General features: G+C 39.0%; 1 protein-coding gene across 1 annotated transcript; it reads right to left on the reverse strand.

Annotated features, from left to right (window-relative positions):
* Window positions 1-588: 588 nt before the first annotated feature.
* LOC122867378 (zinc finger CCHC domain-containing protein 24-like) lies at window positions 589-15,103 on the reverse strand. The gene is made up of 4 exons (XM_044178101.1): window positions 13,292-15,103; window positions 11,704-11,904; window positions 2,757-2,921; window positions 589-1,778 (listed from the first exon to the last, which is right to left on the reverse strand). The coding sequence occupies exons 1-4, from the start codon at window positions 13,502-13,504 to the stop codon at window positions 1,665-1,667; spliced, it is 693 nt and encodes a 230-aa protein (XP_044034036.1). The 5' UTR covers window positions 13,505-15,103; the 3' UTR covers window positions 589-1,664.
* Between the last annotated feature and the right edge of the window lie 1,144 nt (window positions 15,104-16,247).

Consider the following 16,247-nt stretch of genomic DNA (forward strand, 5'->3'; position numbering starts at 1 on the left):
AGGTCCATTTTATGGTAAAAGGCGAATGTTTTATCACCAGCTGCGGAATGAGATCAGTGTTGCATCATTCTTCCAGCCTCTTTCTGTTTTCCTCATCAGCCTCAGCTGACTAATGATCTTATTCCGCTAAGTATTTATTCTGCTGAGGTCTGTCCAGAAGAATTAAGGTCTACAATGTCAGATCTAACTGCTTCTGCACAGGGAAAAGTTTATTTTGGGAGGGGGTCAGCCTGGACTTGCTGTACATATCATTTTGTATCACAGCGTGCTGTAGGTTCTGCCAGCAGTGGTGGGTGATGAAGCCAAATCTGATTTTGTGTTGCAATAAGTAAATTTTACCAGATGCTCAAAAAATATTGAGAGGTCGAGATTCTGTTGTTTTATCTTGTGGGGAGATAAAAATGTATAACATCTGGATCAGTTAATGTTGAGGCGAGATGTTGATTTTATCACTATACAGCCCTGTGGGGACTTTCCCAGCCCCAAACCTCCCCACTCCAAATCCATAATGCCACATGGATCTTATGTGCTTATATTGTTACTAGAGACAAAAAAAACTAACAGTAGAGAAACCAAGAACACATTGAATAACATATTTAAATACATTTTAATACAAAAACATTTTAAGAGATCAAGGGATCAATCTCATGGGTCACTCAAACTAAGGCACATTAAATGGAGTTTCGCACATCTTTAAACAGTTAAGCAATAGGGTATTTCTGTTCCATATTCACTTATCATCACAATATCATTGAAATAAAAAAAGCCTCTAAAGCAACATGCACATGCAGCCTTCCACTTAATCCTTCATGATCTTTGGTACATTCAGAGTTTTGTTCCTTTTTTGTCTCGTGTTAGACATTACGACCTATGACCCATAAAAAAAGCACTTTGGTCTTAGCACTGGGTGCCAAAATATAACTATTATTCTATTTTTCAGGAAGTGAAATGTTTCTACCATATTGCATTGGTTTACAGTTTTGTAAAACTTTTGAATGACAAACTATGTAAAAGGTGTCTTCAGAAATACAGGCACATAGCATATAAAGAATAAATGTTAGTTGGCTAATATATTCCTTCACAAAGTGTAATAATCAACTTAAAAATATGTTCAAAAATTATGTACCCTCCAGTACTGATAATACAGATAATAATGCAGATACACATTAATACTGCATATCCTTCTTAGTAAAGACTTGTTGCATATTTTATACAGAAAACATAATTTCATTTAAGTTATTTCTGGAATATACAAACATGTAAAAGAGAATCTTCATCTGGAAACTTCACTCATGAATTTCTATTCCAACATGTTATACAAGAGTGAAGACAGACACAGAGCTAAAGTTTCTTAATTCACAGTTGGTAAGATTCTTACGGTTCATAGTTAAGACTTCAAATGAATATTCACATAATGATAACTGAGTAAGTTACAAGAACCCAGCAAATGCAAAGTACTCCTCTCTCCATTGAGAGATGCTGTAAAAAAAAAAAAAAGCCTCTTATACTGAGAGTCACAGTGTCAGAGAGAATATTTCATAAGAATAAACAGTTAGATGCATTACAGTACAATAAAGTTAATTAGCATGTATTTTTAGTAATTAAAATATAACTGTCCCTTTTTGATAAAATGTCGCAGGAGTATGTAAGGCGAGTAGAGAGTGTTATTGCACGCGGCGGCAGTAGTAGCCGAGGACTTTGCATTTTTCACACAGGTGTTGCGGATGCTCTTTGCTCTGGTCCGACACATCTAACCCATCCGGTTTCTCCAGAGGTCGCTGGAACAAAGAAACAGAGTTACTCCACTGTGCCACAGACACCAAGGTTATGTCCTCAGTATTGTCTCTGGGGATGTAAGGGTTTCAATCACCTGTGGAGGAGTTTACATTCTACAATTACACACAATCTATACATGATGTTTTATTTAAGGCTGATGCTATTTTTTGCACTCTATATTCAAAATGATTCTGTTTTTGGTAAATAATTAAGTAAATAAAATCAAATAAAAAAAATAATAAAAGGATTATGTGTTTTGGGCATCATGTGGGGAGCTAAAATTTACAGAAAATTTAATTGAACATTTAAATGAATAATTAAATGAAAAAAAAAGACTTTTTGATGGCTACTAAAATCTTAGAGGGGTGGGTTTTGCTAGGGGAGTTTGGACTCGTGTCCGCAATATCATGAAATCAGGTCACATGATATCCTGCTATCTACATAACAAATAAACAGACAGGTAAATGAAACAGAGAGTTAATGTTGGCAGACGTAACTGATAACTGCAAGAAACGTTTCAGTCTACCAGTCTGGTGTTCTCATACCAACAGCTACATAAAATAGTAATAAAATCAGAATCAGAAAAATCAAATGTTAGGATATATTTAAATGTATGTTCGGGTATTTTTGCAGCTAAAAACATTTTCCCTGCAGCAGTATTCCTGTTCTACAGTTACACAGGATTTGATTTCCACAGTTAAATTGGTTAGTTTGGGCCATAAAGAAAACATAAAGCAGCTCTTGGCCTCAAGGGTCAAACTACAAGGTAATATACTGTAACAACGTGCAGTCACAAAGCATAATGGTTTACTGCCATGTTGTGTGCAGTAAAGCAGTGTTTTCCTGTGAGGATTGGACTGTATAGGTTAGCTGAAAACAGTGAGCAGGGCCCATTCAAAACATTTTGAGACTGTATGAACAAGACTTCATCTAAGGGCCCCCTGGTAGCTGAGGGGTCTGTAGTTCAGATGTGCTGTTACCTGCTTATGAGGGTAAACGTTGATGTGGCACTTGATACATTCTTGTCCCATGTTGGCCCAGGAGTTCCCACTCATCCACTTCCTCTTGCATTTAGGGCATTTATATTCACCGAAGCACCTCTTTTTTCCCTGATACGGGGTCAGGCCTTCACCTTTGGGTCGAGCCTGAACAGAAATATACAGTACACAACAATTTTTACATTACTGACCTTGTGTATAACCCACTTTAAGCTTACTACATTCCCTAAATGCTTAGAAATGAGACAGTTCTCAATGTGTAAACTATGACAGCTTTGCAAACATTTTGGCTTTTGCCTCTCACCACCTTTAACTGGAGGAGAGTGACTGACCTCTTTGGTTTCTTTGGACGGCAGCCAATTCAAAGCTCTGCGTGATTAGAACGGGATAGCAGCCCTGTTGGTGGTCAAGAGAGTCGAGTTTGTGGAGTAGTTTTGTGTCGGGAATGAGATGATTATTTATGGTTTCTGTCAATACAAGTTAAAAAGCTAATTTGCTTTGATGCTTGATTAATGCTTATGGTCCTGGAAGATTGAGCCTTACGTTTCAAAGGAACCTTTCTTATCTAAACTATAAGTGTAGGACAGTGTATAAATTTAGAAGACTCCTTGTACTGTAGGGGAAAAAAGTTCTAATGGTTTATTTCAAGGAAGTTGGGATATATTGTAATGGTTAAGTGTAATTTATTTGTTGGACAGAAAAAGGAGGAGTCTCAGCTTTCCCATTAGAAATGAACTCCCTCCCTCCAGCTGTGTTCCCGAGGGACCATAAAGGAGGCCCTGGCCTGTGGGGGGACCAATGGGAGAGGCCTCCTTGCTATGGGACAAATACCTCAGGCTCTCAGTCATCCCTCCCAGCTGGCCCCGACCCACCAATCAGGACACAAAGATCTTAGCGGGGAGGAAATAAAACCCAGATGAACTCTGCACTTGTATAACATGACAAAACCCTAAACCCATCACAAAGAAATCATCTTGACAAGCCTGGTTTAAATTAGAAGCACCTCGGCTTCTAAAAAAGTAGGGCAAGTCAAAATTAAGACTGAATCTGCACCACCAGAGGAGTGCACGTCAAATCTTGTTTTGATTTCACAGCAGGAACATATGTCAGGTTCAAAACTTCTGCTCATTTTATTCATTTCCAGGACTACATCTGTTTAACAAAACACGTTTAAGGTTCCAACAGCCAAGTCTCAAACTGTTAAGGCCACTGTGAAGCATTTTGAAGCCTGTGTTTGCATCGTTTAGCCACCATGAGGCACTGTGGGAGGTCACTTTTGATGGCAGACCTCTATCTCAAGCGCCTACAGGGAGAGCAGACAGAGCATCATCTTCCTGAGGGAGGAAACAGCTTTCACTCTGCAGAGCAAGCAAAACAAACTCTACCTAAAGTCCGGAGCCCACAGGGCAGCAAAGGGCATGGCACACTCTGGAGTTTCCACCGGTCCCATCAAAGATGTGACACTGACAACCAACATATGAAAATGACATTTGTGACCTGACAGTGAATGGACACTCTTTTAGAAAGCAGGAAAGTTTGAGTGAATGCAGAAAAATGTATTAATCCATCATCAAGCCTTCTGCACGCATGACACAACCAGTTTATTTAAAACACCTAGGAATATTTTTCATTGTCTGTCTTGAACATGCAGTTGGGAAGTTAATATTTAAGTTAACTTTTTTTTTTATAAATATTATTTGAACAAACACCACTTCTTTCCCAAAACAGATTCTTCATATTTAATGGAAGATCTTTGCAGCCTGTAACCACGTATGAGAAACTGTTTTGTTTTAAGATAGATATTAAATAATATTTTATGTGCATTACAACTCATCCCTTCCAAACATCCCATATAACTTTAGTTGTGTAACTTAAATCAGCCCCAGAGTGCACAGAGCGATGTAAAGCCAGATTTTAAGGCTGCAACAGATAAGCTTGGCCCAGATCCTTGTAGCCTGGTGAGAGAGGCCCAGGAGGTTGGCTGCCTCCCTCTGCCATCATCTGGAAACCATCAGGATAAACAATGGACTACTCCAAATACCCCCCCCCCTCATTCACTCTCTCCCCCACTTCCATACCCCCGTGAGACATTCATCCTGGAGAACACAGCAGCACCAAGCCTATCAGATACCATGTGGTCAATTACTCCACACTAACAAACCCGCAGCGTGCTCTCTCCCTCGCTGGGTTTAATTTGTATCAGACCCCCACAGCATCAGGGAGAAGCCCAGCTGTTACCAAAGCAAAACAGCACATTAATGCCTGGACTGAAATCCACAGCAATATGTCTAATATGTTTTAAAGACTCTATTATCTTGTGAAATCAATTATCTCCATGAGGGCTTAAAGCAACGAACTGATGACTTTCCATTTTCCTTAAAGAGAGAGTTTTAGAATAGCTAGATTTTTTTGTGGGAGACAATTATTACTGCATCCAAAGAGAGGTGAAACATTAGTTCAGCAATCGGTAATAATCAATTAGTTGCTAGTTATTTATGAGGCAGAAATGCCAAACATTCTATGGTTCCTGCTTTTACAATGTGAGGATTTACTGCTTTTCTCTGGTTTATAGCATTAGTTTTGGGGTGTTGGTAGGACAAAACAAGCTATTTGAAGACGTCACCTTGGACTCTGAAAATAATAGTTGTTACCCTACATCCAAGTATGATTGAAATTCTACTTTGGTAAGCATCTGTTGATTTTAAAAGTGGCCAAAGAAATATGGTGTGGATACTTTTTAAGTTAAGAGTCTCAGAAGGCTGTCTCATGATGTGACAGATACTACTTTTACTTTATGTTATGAAATAAATGTCCTTATCCTATACTTCAAATATAATGCAGAAATGAATCAGAATACATTAGTAAATTTGGACATTCCCTTGGATTATATGCCTTTTCACATTTGCCATGGAGTAATTAGCAAGTGTAATTAAACATATTCAGGAAATCCAACCCATTGGAAGAAAACTGTCCATGTAATAAATAAATAAATAAATAAATATCTAATTTTCTTTCACTGACACCCTGGTATTAATACATATCTTAAAATATTTGACTTGTTGACTTCTGCATCTTTATCTGAAGCATTCCTCTGGCACACTGGTGTAAAGATTATGAAGACAGTTCCTGTGTATGAAGCTGTAATCCTTCTACGCAGCCTTTCTGCAAATCTTGCACATCTGAAATACTGAATGGATTAACCTTCCCCCTCTCCAAAACAAATATGATTAGATAAAAACAACTGGAGGCCAAAGAGCAAATGACTGGTTTTCTATTTTTCTACATGGCTCTGCAGATTTTCAGTCTTCTATCAAGCCCGTTGTTCAGAGCATGCAGAGCCTTTAAACCATAGACTGTATGATTTCCTCACACAGACATTCACAGAAATTATACTTCTCAGCATCTATTTGACACACAGCTCTGCTTTCATAGACAGATGATTATCTACCAATACACACTTTGCCCCATCCAGAGTGTGACTGAGCTCCAGTCCTGGCTGTGGCCAAGTTGACGACATGCACAGCTGTAAACTGGCTTATGTTTCACAAAGGGTGAATGACAGGGGCAGGTGGGCTGGCAGACAAACAAGAAATGCAACAGCAAAAAACACAAGAACATACAGTTCTGCAGTCACATTTTGAAGTGGCATTCAAACATCTCTAATAGTTGTACAGTAGGAATGACTGCATTTCACAGCATTACGCGTTAATGAGTGAATTGCTATCTACCTTCATACTCTTCATACCACCCCCTACTCAACCACATGTAGCAATAAGTGTGAAAAAGAATCCATTAAGGATATAAAGCCACAATACTCGTGTAACTTAAACAGCAGGGCTGATCCAGATCTTTTTGGGGCCATAAGCAGGAAAGAAATACCCAAATTTGGTATAGTGCCCCCAAATACGAAAATTTGTTATAGCACCTGCAAATCCCCAAATTTACTACAACTCCACAAAATGTACTTCTTATAATCCCAATATTACCTAATTTCATTTAAGTGAAAGTAAAATGTTTTGTATAACCAACAACTGCAATGGATATACTGTAAACACAAAACAAGTACATGTGCTCAGAAAAAAATTAACTCTACAGTTTCCATGACAACTGAGCAAACTCTTAACTGCTGATGAAGATCATATCATATAATTGAAAGCTCCAGAACAGCTACTAAATGGTCCAGGTGAGATTGTTTTGTCAACTTCTGTTTCCATGGTCAAGAATAAACTTTGAATCTCAAGAATACAAATAACGTATGACTAAAGATGTGATACAAGTATTTTTAGAGCCACAGACAGAGAAACGTATCATTTCACCTCCATTTCCTTTTCCTTCCCCTCACATGTCATTGAAACTGGAAAAACTATAATGTGAATTGACCAAAATCCTCCACTATGACAAAACTGATTTTATCTTGAAAACATGCAACCTCACAAAAACTGAGCTCCACCGCATTCTTTTCCTATATGTTCATTAGCTTTGAGCGGATGACAGCCACTGTTTATCAAAGGGAGTCTATCTACCCCACATTCCAGGGTTTCCTCTATCTTGCTCATCCTCCTCAGCAGATGATCTGGCCAAAAGCAACAGACATCATACTGAGGACAGATAAGACATTTATCAGCAGTGAAAACAAAAGAACCACAGCAACAGTAATCAGACAGTGTTGCTTGAGATTCAGCAGTTACACGTTTGGAAATCATGTCACTCTACCTGAAGTACAGTGTCCAGTCCAAAAACAAAACAGATATTATTAGTAGTATTTGAAGCAAGATATTAGCAGAAAAAAAGTCCTAAACTGTGAGATAAAACATCAGTAAAATCACTGATCGAATGCCATCTCTAGAGAACAATCCAAAGCACTGATCCAAAATAGGATACACTGATGTATCTGTTTATGATGTATATGCTATATCAGATGGATATTGCCATTTTATTAGTTGTTGATTTCTGATCAGTCAGTGTTGATCACCTATAATATGACAAAAAGGTCTGTCTGCCTTTTGGTGCTGATCAAGTGGTACAGTGGGTTTTTGGAGCTTTTTCGCTAAAAAGAGCTGCATGCTGCTGCCGGAAACATGAGAGCGGTGAGAGTCAACCAAAACAGTAAAGTTGCGGGTCAGACAGCTAAACAATGAGCTGAAACTCACTATAAAGCTCAGTAAAGCCAAGGAGAGCTGTAGATTCAGGTTCATCACTTCAAGCGACTCCTTTCATATTGTCACATTTGTTTCACATTGTCATTTGATTATAAAAACTATTGATTATAGTCGCTTTTATAGAATATTTCAATATTTTGGGAAGTACACTTTTTCGCTTTCTTGCTGAGAGTTAAATGAGAAGATCGATACCGCTCTCATGTCTGTCCCATTAAATATGAAGCTACTACCAGCAGCCAGCGAGCCTAGCTTAGCACAAAGACTGGAAACAGGGGGAAACAGCTAACCAGACTCTGTCCAAGGGTAACAAAAACTAGCTTCTCTAAAGCATTAATAAACACTTTGTGTCTCGTCTGTTTAATCCATACCAAAAAAGATGTGTAAAAACGACTAATCACCTTTATAAGGGGGTTATATGCCAGACTATTTCTTGGTAAAATGTCAAACTTTTCCTTTAATGATAAGCAACAAATTAGAGGATATTGTACCATGGGATGAAATGCTGGTTAGAACATAAACAACTAAAAATATCAGCCTTCAAAGACCAAATATAAATCAAGGAATTCCTTCTTAAGCCTTGCAACTATCAAAAGCTCCTCTGTCCAAAGTAATTATCAAAGCAGACTTTTCCCTTCCATTCAAATATGATCAAACTGAAACTATAAAGACATACACCCACTTCCTGTGCTACCCACTGTTTCCAAAAACACGTTCTAGATGCAGACATCTCTGGGCAGCTGCTTGCTGGCCCTTTAAATGAGTGTCTGACAGCCGCTCCTCTGCATAGACAGAGACAGACGGAGATGACTGCAGCCAAGCAGAGCTGAGCGAACAATACAGCCTGACTTCCTGACCTTTGGTTCCACAGCCCCTCTGGAGAAACAATGCCCTCCTTATTTAGCCCAGGCTCTTCCCACCATACACCCATTTACTGTCAGCACACTGTCACTTGTGTATTCTCTTTACAGTAACTGGGTTCAGCTACTTAACTGGCAAGGGGTCATTAAAATGTTGTGACCCTGGATTGAGGGCTGAAAAGGTGTTAAACTTGCAACACACTTGGTTGGAAATCGAAACAGTTTTTAAATCAAAACGGTACATATGATTTTCAGCTGAAGACACTAATTTTTCTGCAACCCAACACACAATAAGACATCAAACCTATGTTTGTATGTATTTCACTTGTCTAGAGCTAAAAATGCCTCAGATTCCAGCCAACAAGAACAAAAAGCAGTTTGTTCATTAGTTACAGCTTCAGAGGAACTTTCAGCTCAGCTTCAGCTGAAGAGGCCTTTTGTCATGACAACAGCTCCATAATCATTGCTTTGGATCTGAAATATTAGCAACACATGATAAAATCTGACATCATCTTTTTAAAGCAGAGCGAGAGCAGCAGAGAGCCAGCCAGCAGAAATGGTTTCCAGATTTTGCACATTTTAAGGGGTGTGACCGCGAAGAAGAATCGTAAATATCTCTGAGTAATCCTTTGACGTCTTAACCTTCTAGTGAAGCAAGTAACCCAAACTGTGCCGTCCACAGGATGTTTACCACTTACATGCCAAGCACCGCATGTCTAATACCTTTCAGTATGGCTACAACTCAAATGCAAGGGCTCCACCTTAACTCCATTTTTCATCACCTAAGGCATCGAATGAGGTACCATGTTATTCTTTATCAAAGAAGCTGACTTTTAGAGTTGACATGGGCCCCATTCCACCCAGAGAAAGGCTGTTAAAGGCTCCGCACACACACTTCCTGTATGCTTCTTCTCTCATCTTACTGAGCCGTGACATTCTTTGATTCCTGTCCACTGCAGCTCCAGTGCAAACCAGTCAGCTATGGAAACCTGCAACAAACAGTCCAAAGAAACTCACTGCTGCTAATAAGATGTTTTATATCACTTACGCTTCTCTATTCTTCATTTGAAAGAAACATGCTGGTGTTTTGAGGATGTACATATTTTCCCTCCAGGTCAAGTTATACATTAAAGAGGCTTAACCTAAAGACATATATATGATATATACTCAAAAATAATTGTCAGTGTGTTGGTTTTACAGTTTTTTCCACAGTTTTTGAAAGTGGTTGAGAGCTTCTTCCTAACATTTGGGCATCAGGGTGTATTTCTGAAACTGATGAACCGACAGTCACACCTGCTTTCTGGCCAGGTGTGCACAGATGTGAAAAAGTTAAGAGCTACATTCACACGGCCTGTGTTTACTGCTGAACTGCAACAATCTCCTCTATGTTGGCGGTGACAAGCTTTCAGAGACGAGACATAAAGAAGAGAGTGATCAAAATGTGTTAATAATGGCCAGGACAGATGTGAGCCTAAATGCAGACTCTTCCTACGTTTCTGCTCCTTGTTTTTTGCTTGCACAAAATTAGATTAGAAGATTGATACCACTCTCGTGACCGTATAGTAAATATGTAGACTAGCTGGAGTCAGCACCCAGGTTGCTTGTTTGTTTTCGCATTGTCATTTGATACATTGTTATTAAAAAAATATTGACTACAGTTCAACATTTTGGGAAATACACTGTCTAAATAAATACACTGATTCACTGTCTTGCCAAGAGTTAAAGGAGAAGATCGATACCACTCTCATGTCTGTCCAGTTCAATGTGAAGCTACAGCCAGGAGAACAGTGCCGGACTAGCTGTTGCCCCCTCTTTCCAGTCTTTATGCTAAGCTAAGCTAACAGGCTGCTGGCTCCAGCAACATATTTAAGAGTGGTATCAATCTTCTCAATTAACTCTCGGGAAGATAGCAAATAAGTGTATTTCCCAAAATGTCCAACTATGGCTTAAAGCTCACACAGTGGGAATACAACATAGCCACAAGAAATGTAGCTATCTGTGTTCTAAATGAAATATATATTTTAAATGTTGTAGCCAGTTAATTCTCTTAAATCTCTTGCACCAACAACTATGTTTTAGCCCCCTATTGTGACATTTGACAGTCTTGACTTTTGTGATATTTCATTGGGACAGTATGTCTTAAGACTTCTGGTGCAAATTGACAGAAACTGGAACTTACAGAAAAGAGTTAAATTGCTTGAAGATCACTCAGTATGATTATCTGCGGAATTATAGGAGAATAGCAGCTTTCACGCTAGGAATCCTAGGACAGGAAGCAATTACACTTTACTGACTCCTTTATATAATTGACCAGTAAACGTCTACTTTTCTACTTTTTGCTACCTTGCTTCTTGGACACATCCTGTCCATCAGTCATTTGATTATTTCCATTATACTTAACAAATGTCAGGCATTTCCCTCTGAACATGATCAATGGGGAACCACAGCTGCGCATAAAGCTGTGGTAATATTTCTCCCGTGTTTGGAGTAGAGGTCCTGCCTAGTTCCACAGAGAAACCTATCATCTTTCATTAAGGCCAGCTCCGAGATCCAATCTGGCATCTGCTGCTCATTACCAACCTGCGGTGGTACATCTAACTCAAATATGTGCTGAGGAATTTATTTCCCACTGAAAAAAAAGAGTACAAACATAATATTCTAACTTTTAATACCATGAAATTTAAAGAAAGGGGGTGAATAGTCTACCTACTACTAGGAGGAAGCATGTGGATTTAAACTGAGAATCTGATCAAATATGTCACCATATTCACTTTATGATTTTCTCCTTCATATGTTATTCGAAACACGTTGCATTTGATAGACAGCTCAAATGGTCCACACACTGTTTCAGTTTAGGCTGCTGCCTGTGTGGATCTGCACCTGACTGATATACAGCATCACTGACGGGCTCACCTGAGGGCAGTCTTTGATGTAGTGTCCTTTGTTGAAGCAAAGGTGGCACAGGTAGTTGGGCGGCGGCCTTTTGCTGGGTTTGCGTGTCTCGGGGGACAGAGAGAGGTCTGAGAAATGGTCCGCCAAAGAGCTCAGGCCGTCCACGATATTGTTGAGAGACCCATAGGGTGAAGAGCTCTTGTAGAAATTATTGTTCAAGGCCTGTCAGAGAAAAACAAAGACCAAGAGGATAAATCACTGACAACAGAACCACACCGATGTAAACATTGCAATATACAGTACAGTAGATACCTTCATACACTAAAAAAAGGGCTGCAGCTAACACTTATTTCATAACTGATTAATCTGTTGATGATAGATACTCAATTTGCAATGATACAAAGCAGAGAAAAAGCAGCATCTTCTCACATGGAATTAGCAAATATTTGGCATTGTTTATTTATGAATGAATTAAACGATTAATCAATTGTTTTTGATTAATGTTCTGTTTTTCAACGTATCGTTTCAGCTCTACACAACAGCATCTCTCATTTCACAAAAACACAGAAGATTATTGTTGTGACTCTACGATGAAAGAGCATTTCAGCCTGCATGTCAGTCCATCACCCTGATTGATTCTCCTGTTTGTGTCTCTGACAGTAGCCGACATTATTTCATTTCTGCAGATGTGCCTCCTTTACTGCATTTACACTGTGGGCCAATAGTGTCCATTTCCTCATCAGAACAAAATGCCTTTGTCATGCATTCTTCTAACTTGTTCTATTGGCTCGGCACAATCAGCATCATTGTGCCTCTGGAGGAGACGGGTGCTATGGCACCGCAGGGCAAACATGAAGAACAGCCTGCAGACACTGGCTGTTCACTTTGAGGGCATCACAGAAAGAGAACTGTCACCAGATGTATGTGAGCATTGCAGTGAGTAATGTTCTACATGAGGCATCAAACCACTGCATGTCTTTGGCATGTGTGCAGTTACAGTATGTCATTTGAAGTGTTTAATTTTTAAGATAAAAAAAACAAATTTTCTAAGTGAAAGTACAGCAAATGCCAATATTTTAACCAAAACTCACTTTGTAAAGTTTCATGTCCATTATTCCTACATTTCCTGAATGTGTCCATATTAAATTAAGCAGCACAAAGCCCCACTGACGGAACACTGCATACTCCTCTGACCAAGCAGAGGCCGGCCAGGGTGAACTCTAACATTTTTAAAACCTTGTGAGAGCTCTTTCTCAACCTGCCATTCCTCCTCCAGCTGTACACCGACACCAGAACAGTCTGAACACACTCAGGCACTATACCAGGGTACAAAACGCATATTCATATGCTACCCACTCACCACAGTGCGACCCAATGAAGGCATGCAGGTGAGGTTTACTGTATGGGCAACAAAAATAACCTGGAGTGAAATATGTGAGTATAATATTCATGGACATCTTAGGAGAGAGGTTTCTGACATGCAGCAAAGAAAAAAAAATGAATCAGTGGGTGAAAGCTTCAACAAAGCATGAATGTTGTAAACTGCCATGTAAAGTGTTAATCATTACTATGAGCGCGATATGACAGCGTAACATTACATGAATTCTACCTCACTCCTCAGCTGGAAGAAGTTGTTGAGATAGTTGGAGCTCAGATCAGCTGCGCTGCGCTTGGAGATGTTCATGTCCTGAGGAGAAACGTCCGACTCGGCTTTGAACGCATCAAACGCGCCGCTTTGAGTGTCTTGCAAAGACATATAGACCCAGTTGAGCAGCTGTGCAGGTTGGTACACAGGGGTACCAGTCTCTATAGCAGACATCATATTGTTTTTGGAGGGACTGCGCCTCTTGGAACAGTTCCGTCAGAAACGCCGGAATCTCTGGATCATCCAACTTCTTTCAGTCATCCCCCTGCTCCGGCTGGATGGGTGTGGTCCCTGTGTTCATCTGGGGAGCCCTGAAGGACCCCAGAAACCGGACAACAGTCACGGGGGAGAGCGCAGTGGAAGCATGTAGCGCAACAGCCTGAATGCCAGTGGGAAGCTTGAAGCAGCGCTCCGGCCAGGACTCTGGGTTGCGTCACAGCGAATAGGAGGTCCAACATAAGTTTGAATATTTCTGCTTAACTTTTCTTTACATATTTAGCTACAGAAGCTAGAATGTCTGAGAGGGACCCTTATTGCAGCTACAGTAACAAAACTAGGAGTTATAATGGAGGGGAATAGTGAAAATGACAGGGCCTGTGTTATTAATGTTAGACCTATATGATGACGTTATTTCATTTTAAGAAAGTACTGAATTGGGTTAAATACCTATTTACCAAAAAAACCCAGTAGGCTACTTTATATTTGTTGTTGTCTTTTTTTCTTCTTTTTTTTTTTGCTTTATGCATTGTATTGCCAAAAAACGATGCACAATATAATGTTTTAAGGAAAGCCATGAAGGGTTTATTTTTGTTTTGATTGCAGGAAAGGGAGAAATGCGTTGCTGTTTCCCTCATTAGATTTAAGATTAATCACACACAGCAATAAAATAAAATAACAAAAGATAAAATAAAAAAGGTTTTCGAAATCCCACACTTCCTGGTGCTCAGTTAGACTGACAATAAACCACCCATGGCTTACCGAGGATGTCTTCAATCTGCTTTTTAGGGTAAACTTATTTGACTACAAGGTCAATAGGCTGCAGCCAGCCATGTACGTCTTGACCACAAGTGGACTGCTGCCATCTAGTGTTTTTTGTTGATATTGAAACATAATTCTCAAATTTCAGGAACAACTGCATATTAGCACTTCTGAAATGCCATGAATTGTGTCCTGGAGGTTATTGTAAACCCTCCAAGCTCATCTGTGGGTTTATCTTCCAGTGTTTGATACTGCAGCTCATCTCCCTGCCCCAGCATTGTCTTTTGCTTATGATTTAAGGACTCATCAATAAGTTACCCTTCCAAATGAAACATTCTGCACACTCTGCTGCTCTGTTGCCACCATTACTACATAGACTAAGTTAAAGTTAAAGAATTGCCTGGGTCTGTTCCAACGGAAAAAGTAAAAATTTAAAAAAGTAAAATTCAATTCAGATCATTTTAACTTGCTGACAAATACAGAATCATTCCTCCCGATAAAATGCTGAAGATACAGCATATTTGGTGTAATCAAATAGAATCAAACCAAATTACTTGATAGAGGTCATATGATTCTGCTTATACAACCCATTGTTTGTTATGTATTTTGCATTGAATACATCATAACAAATTGCACTTTTAAAAAATGTTCCCTCTTTCTATTTTTTGTTTAGAATTAGTTTTTGTTATGTGCTTTCTCTATATGTCCACATGTAAAAATGGAAGTGTTGTTTTTTTAAACACTGGACTCTTGTTTACAATTTGAATACTTTAATAAAAAATGTTGAAAGGCCCTGAAAAACCTATTTTCTCAATCAGCTTCTTACTATGAGTGATGGGGTCGTATAAGAGCATACAACTTTTTGTCACTGCTCCTCTTACTGGTTTGAAGTGGGCAGGTCTCAGCATTTTGCAATATTTGAATCAAAATGGGATGACAGTTGTGGGGTTGTTTGCTTATTTTACCAGGTCACTGTCAATCAAACCGGATCAAACCTGTTTTGACTGTTAAACTAAATGAATGATAACTGTTATAGAGAAATACTTAAAGCCCCCCTCCGCTTATAATAAATATCTTTTGCCTATTACTTCACTTGAAAGTTTGACCATCACTGTTCAGACTGACGTATGTGTGGAGTTTGACACCAGAAGGCTGTTTCATCTAATGATGGAGAAAAGTTTCTCTGTACCTAAAATATGAGTTTAAGTATAATTTTAGTTTGAAAGCAATGGTTCAATATGTGTGATGTGAAAACTTAAAACCTCCAGTGCACATATACTGAGAACGGATATCTCGCAGGAAGCTTTTAAAATGAACAATATTTGCATATTCACAGATGTCACTTAGAGAGAAGGAGGTGGCAGTTTCACGCAATGGTGTTTGAGTGTGTATCATGTTGAATAAGAATAACAGAATATGTTTCTCTTTGACACACGCACACCAATACATAAATTTGATATATGACAAAATATCTAAACTACATACGGCCACTTCATTAGGTACACCTTGCTAGTACCTTGTTGGACACCCTTTTGCCTTCAGAACTGCCTTAATTCTTCGTGGCATAGATTCAGCAAGGTGCTGAAAACATTCCTCAAAGATTTTTTATGCCACTTTCAAAGTCAGTTAGACCTTTCTTCCCCATTCTGATGAAATGATCAAGTGACTGGTTGATTATAAATGTGCGTTAACGAGCAGTTGAATGAGCAGTTGAACAGGTGTACCCAATGAAGTGGCTGGTGAGCGAAGTGTACATGTCCGTGTATGTCTCACACATATATGCGTATAGATGTGATCTACATATACAGTACGTCACCATAAATACGCATTTATGTCATACATTCAGATACATAAGTCTCATTTTTCCAGATATACACATATCTAATAAATATGTCTACTGCATACATGTTAATATTAGCGATCCACATATTAAAATATGTAA

The sequence above is a fragment of the Siniperca chuatsi genome, linkage group LG20 (genome assembly GCF_020085105.1).
Source record: "Siniperca chuatsi isolate FFG_IHB_CAS linkage group LG20, ASM2008510v1, whole genome shotgun sequence".
Classification (NCBI taxonomy): domain Eukaryota; kingdom Metazoa; phylum Chordata; class Actinopteri; order Centrarchiformes; family Sinipercidae; genus Siniperca; species Siniperca chuatsi.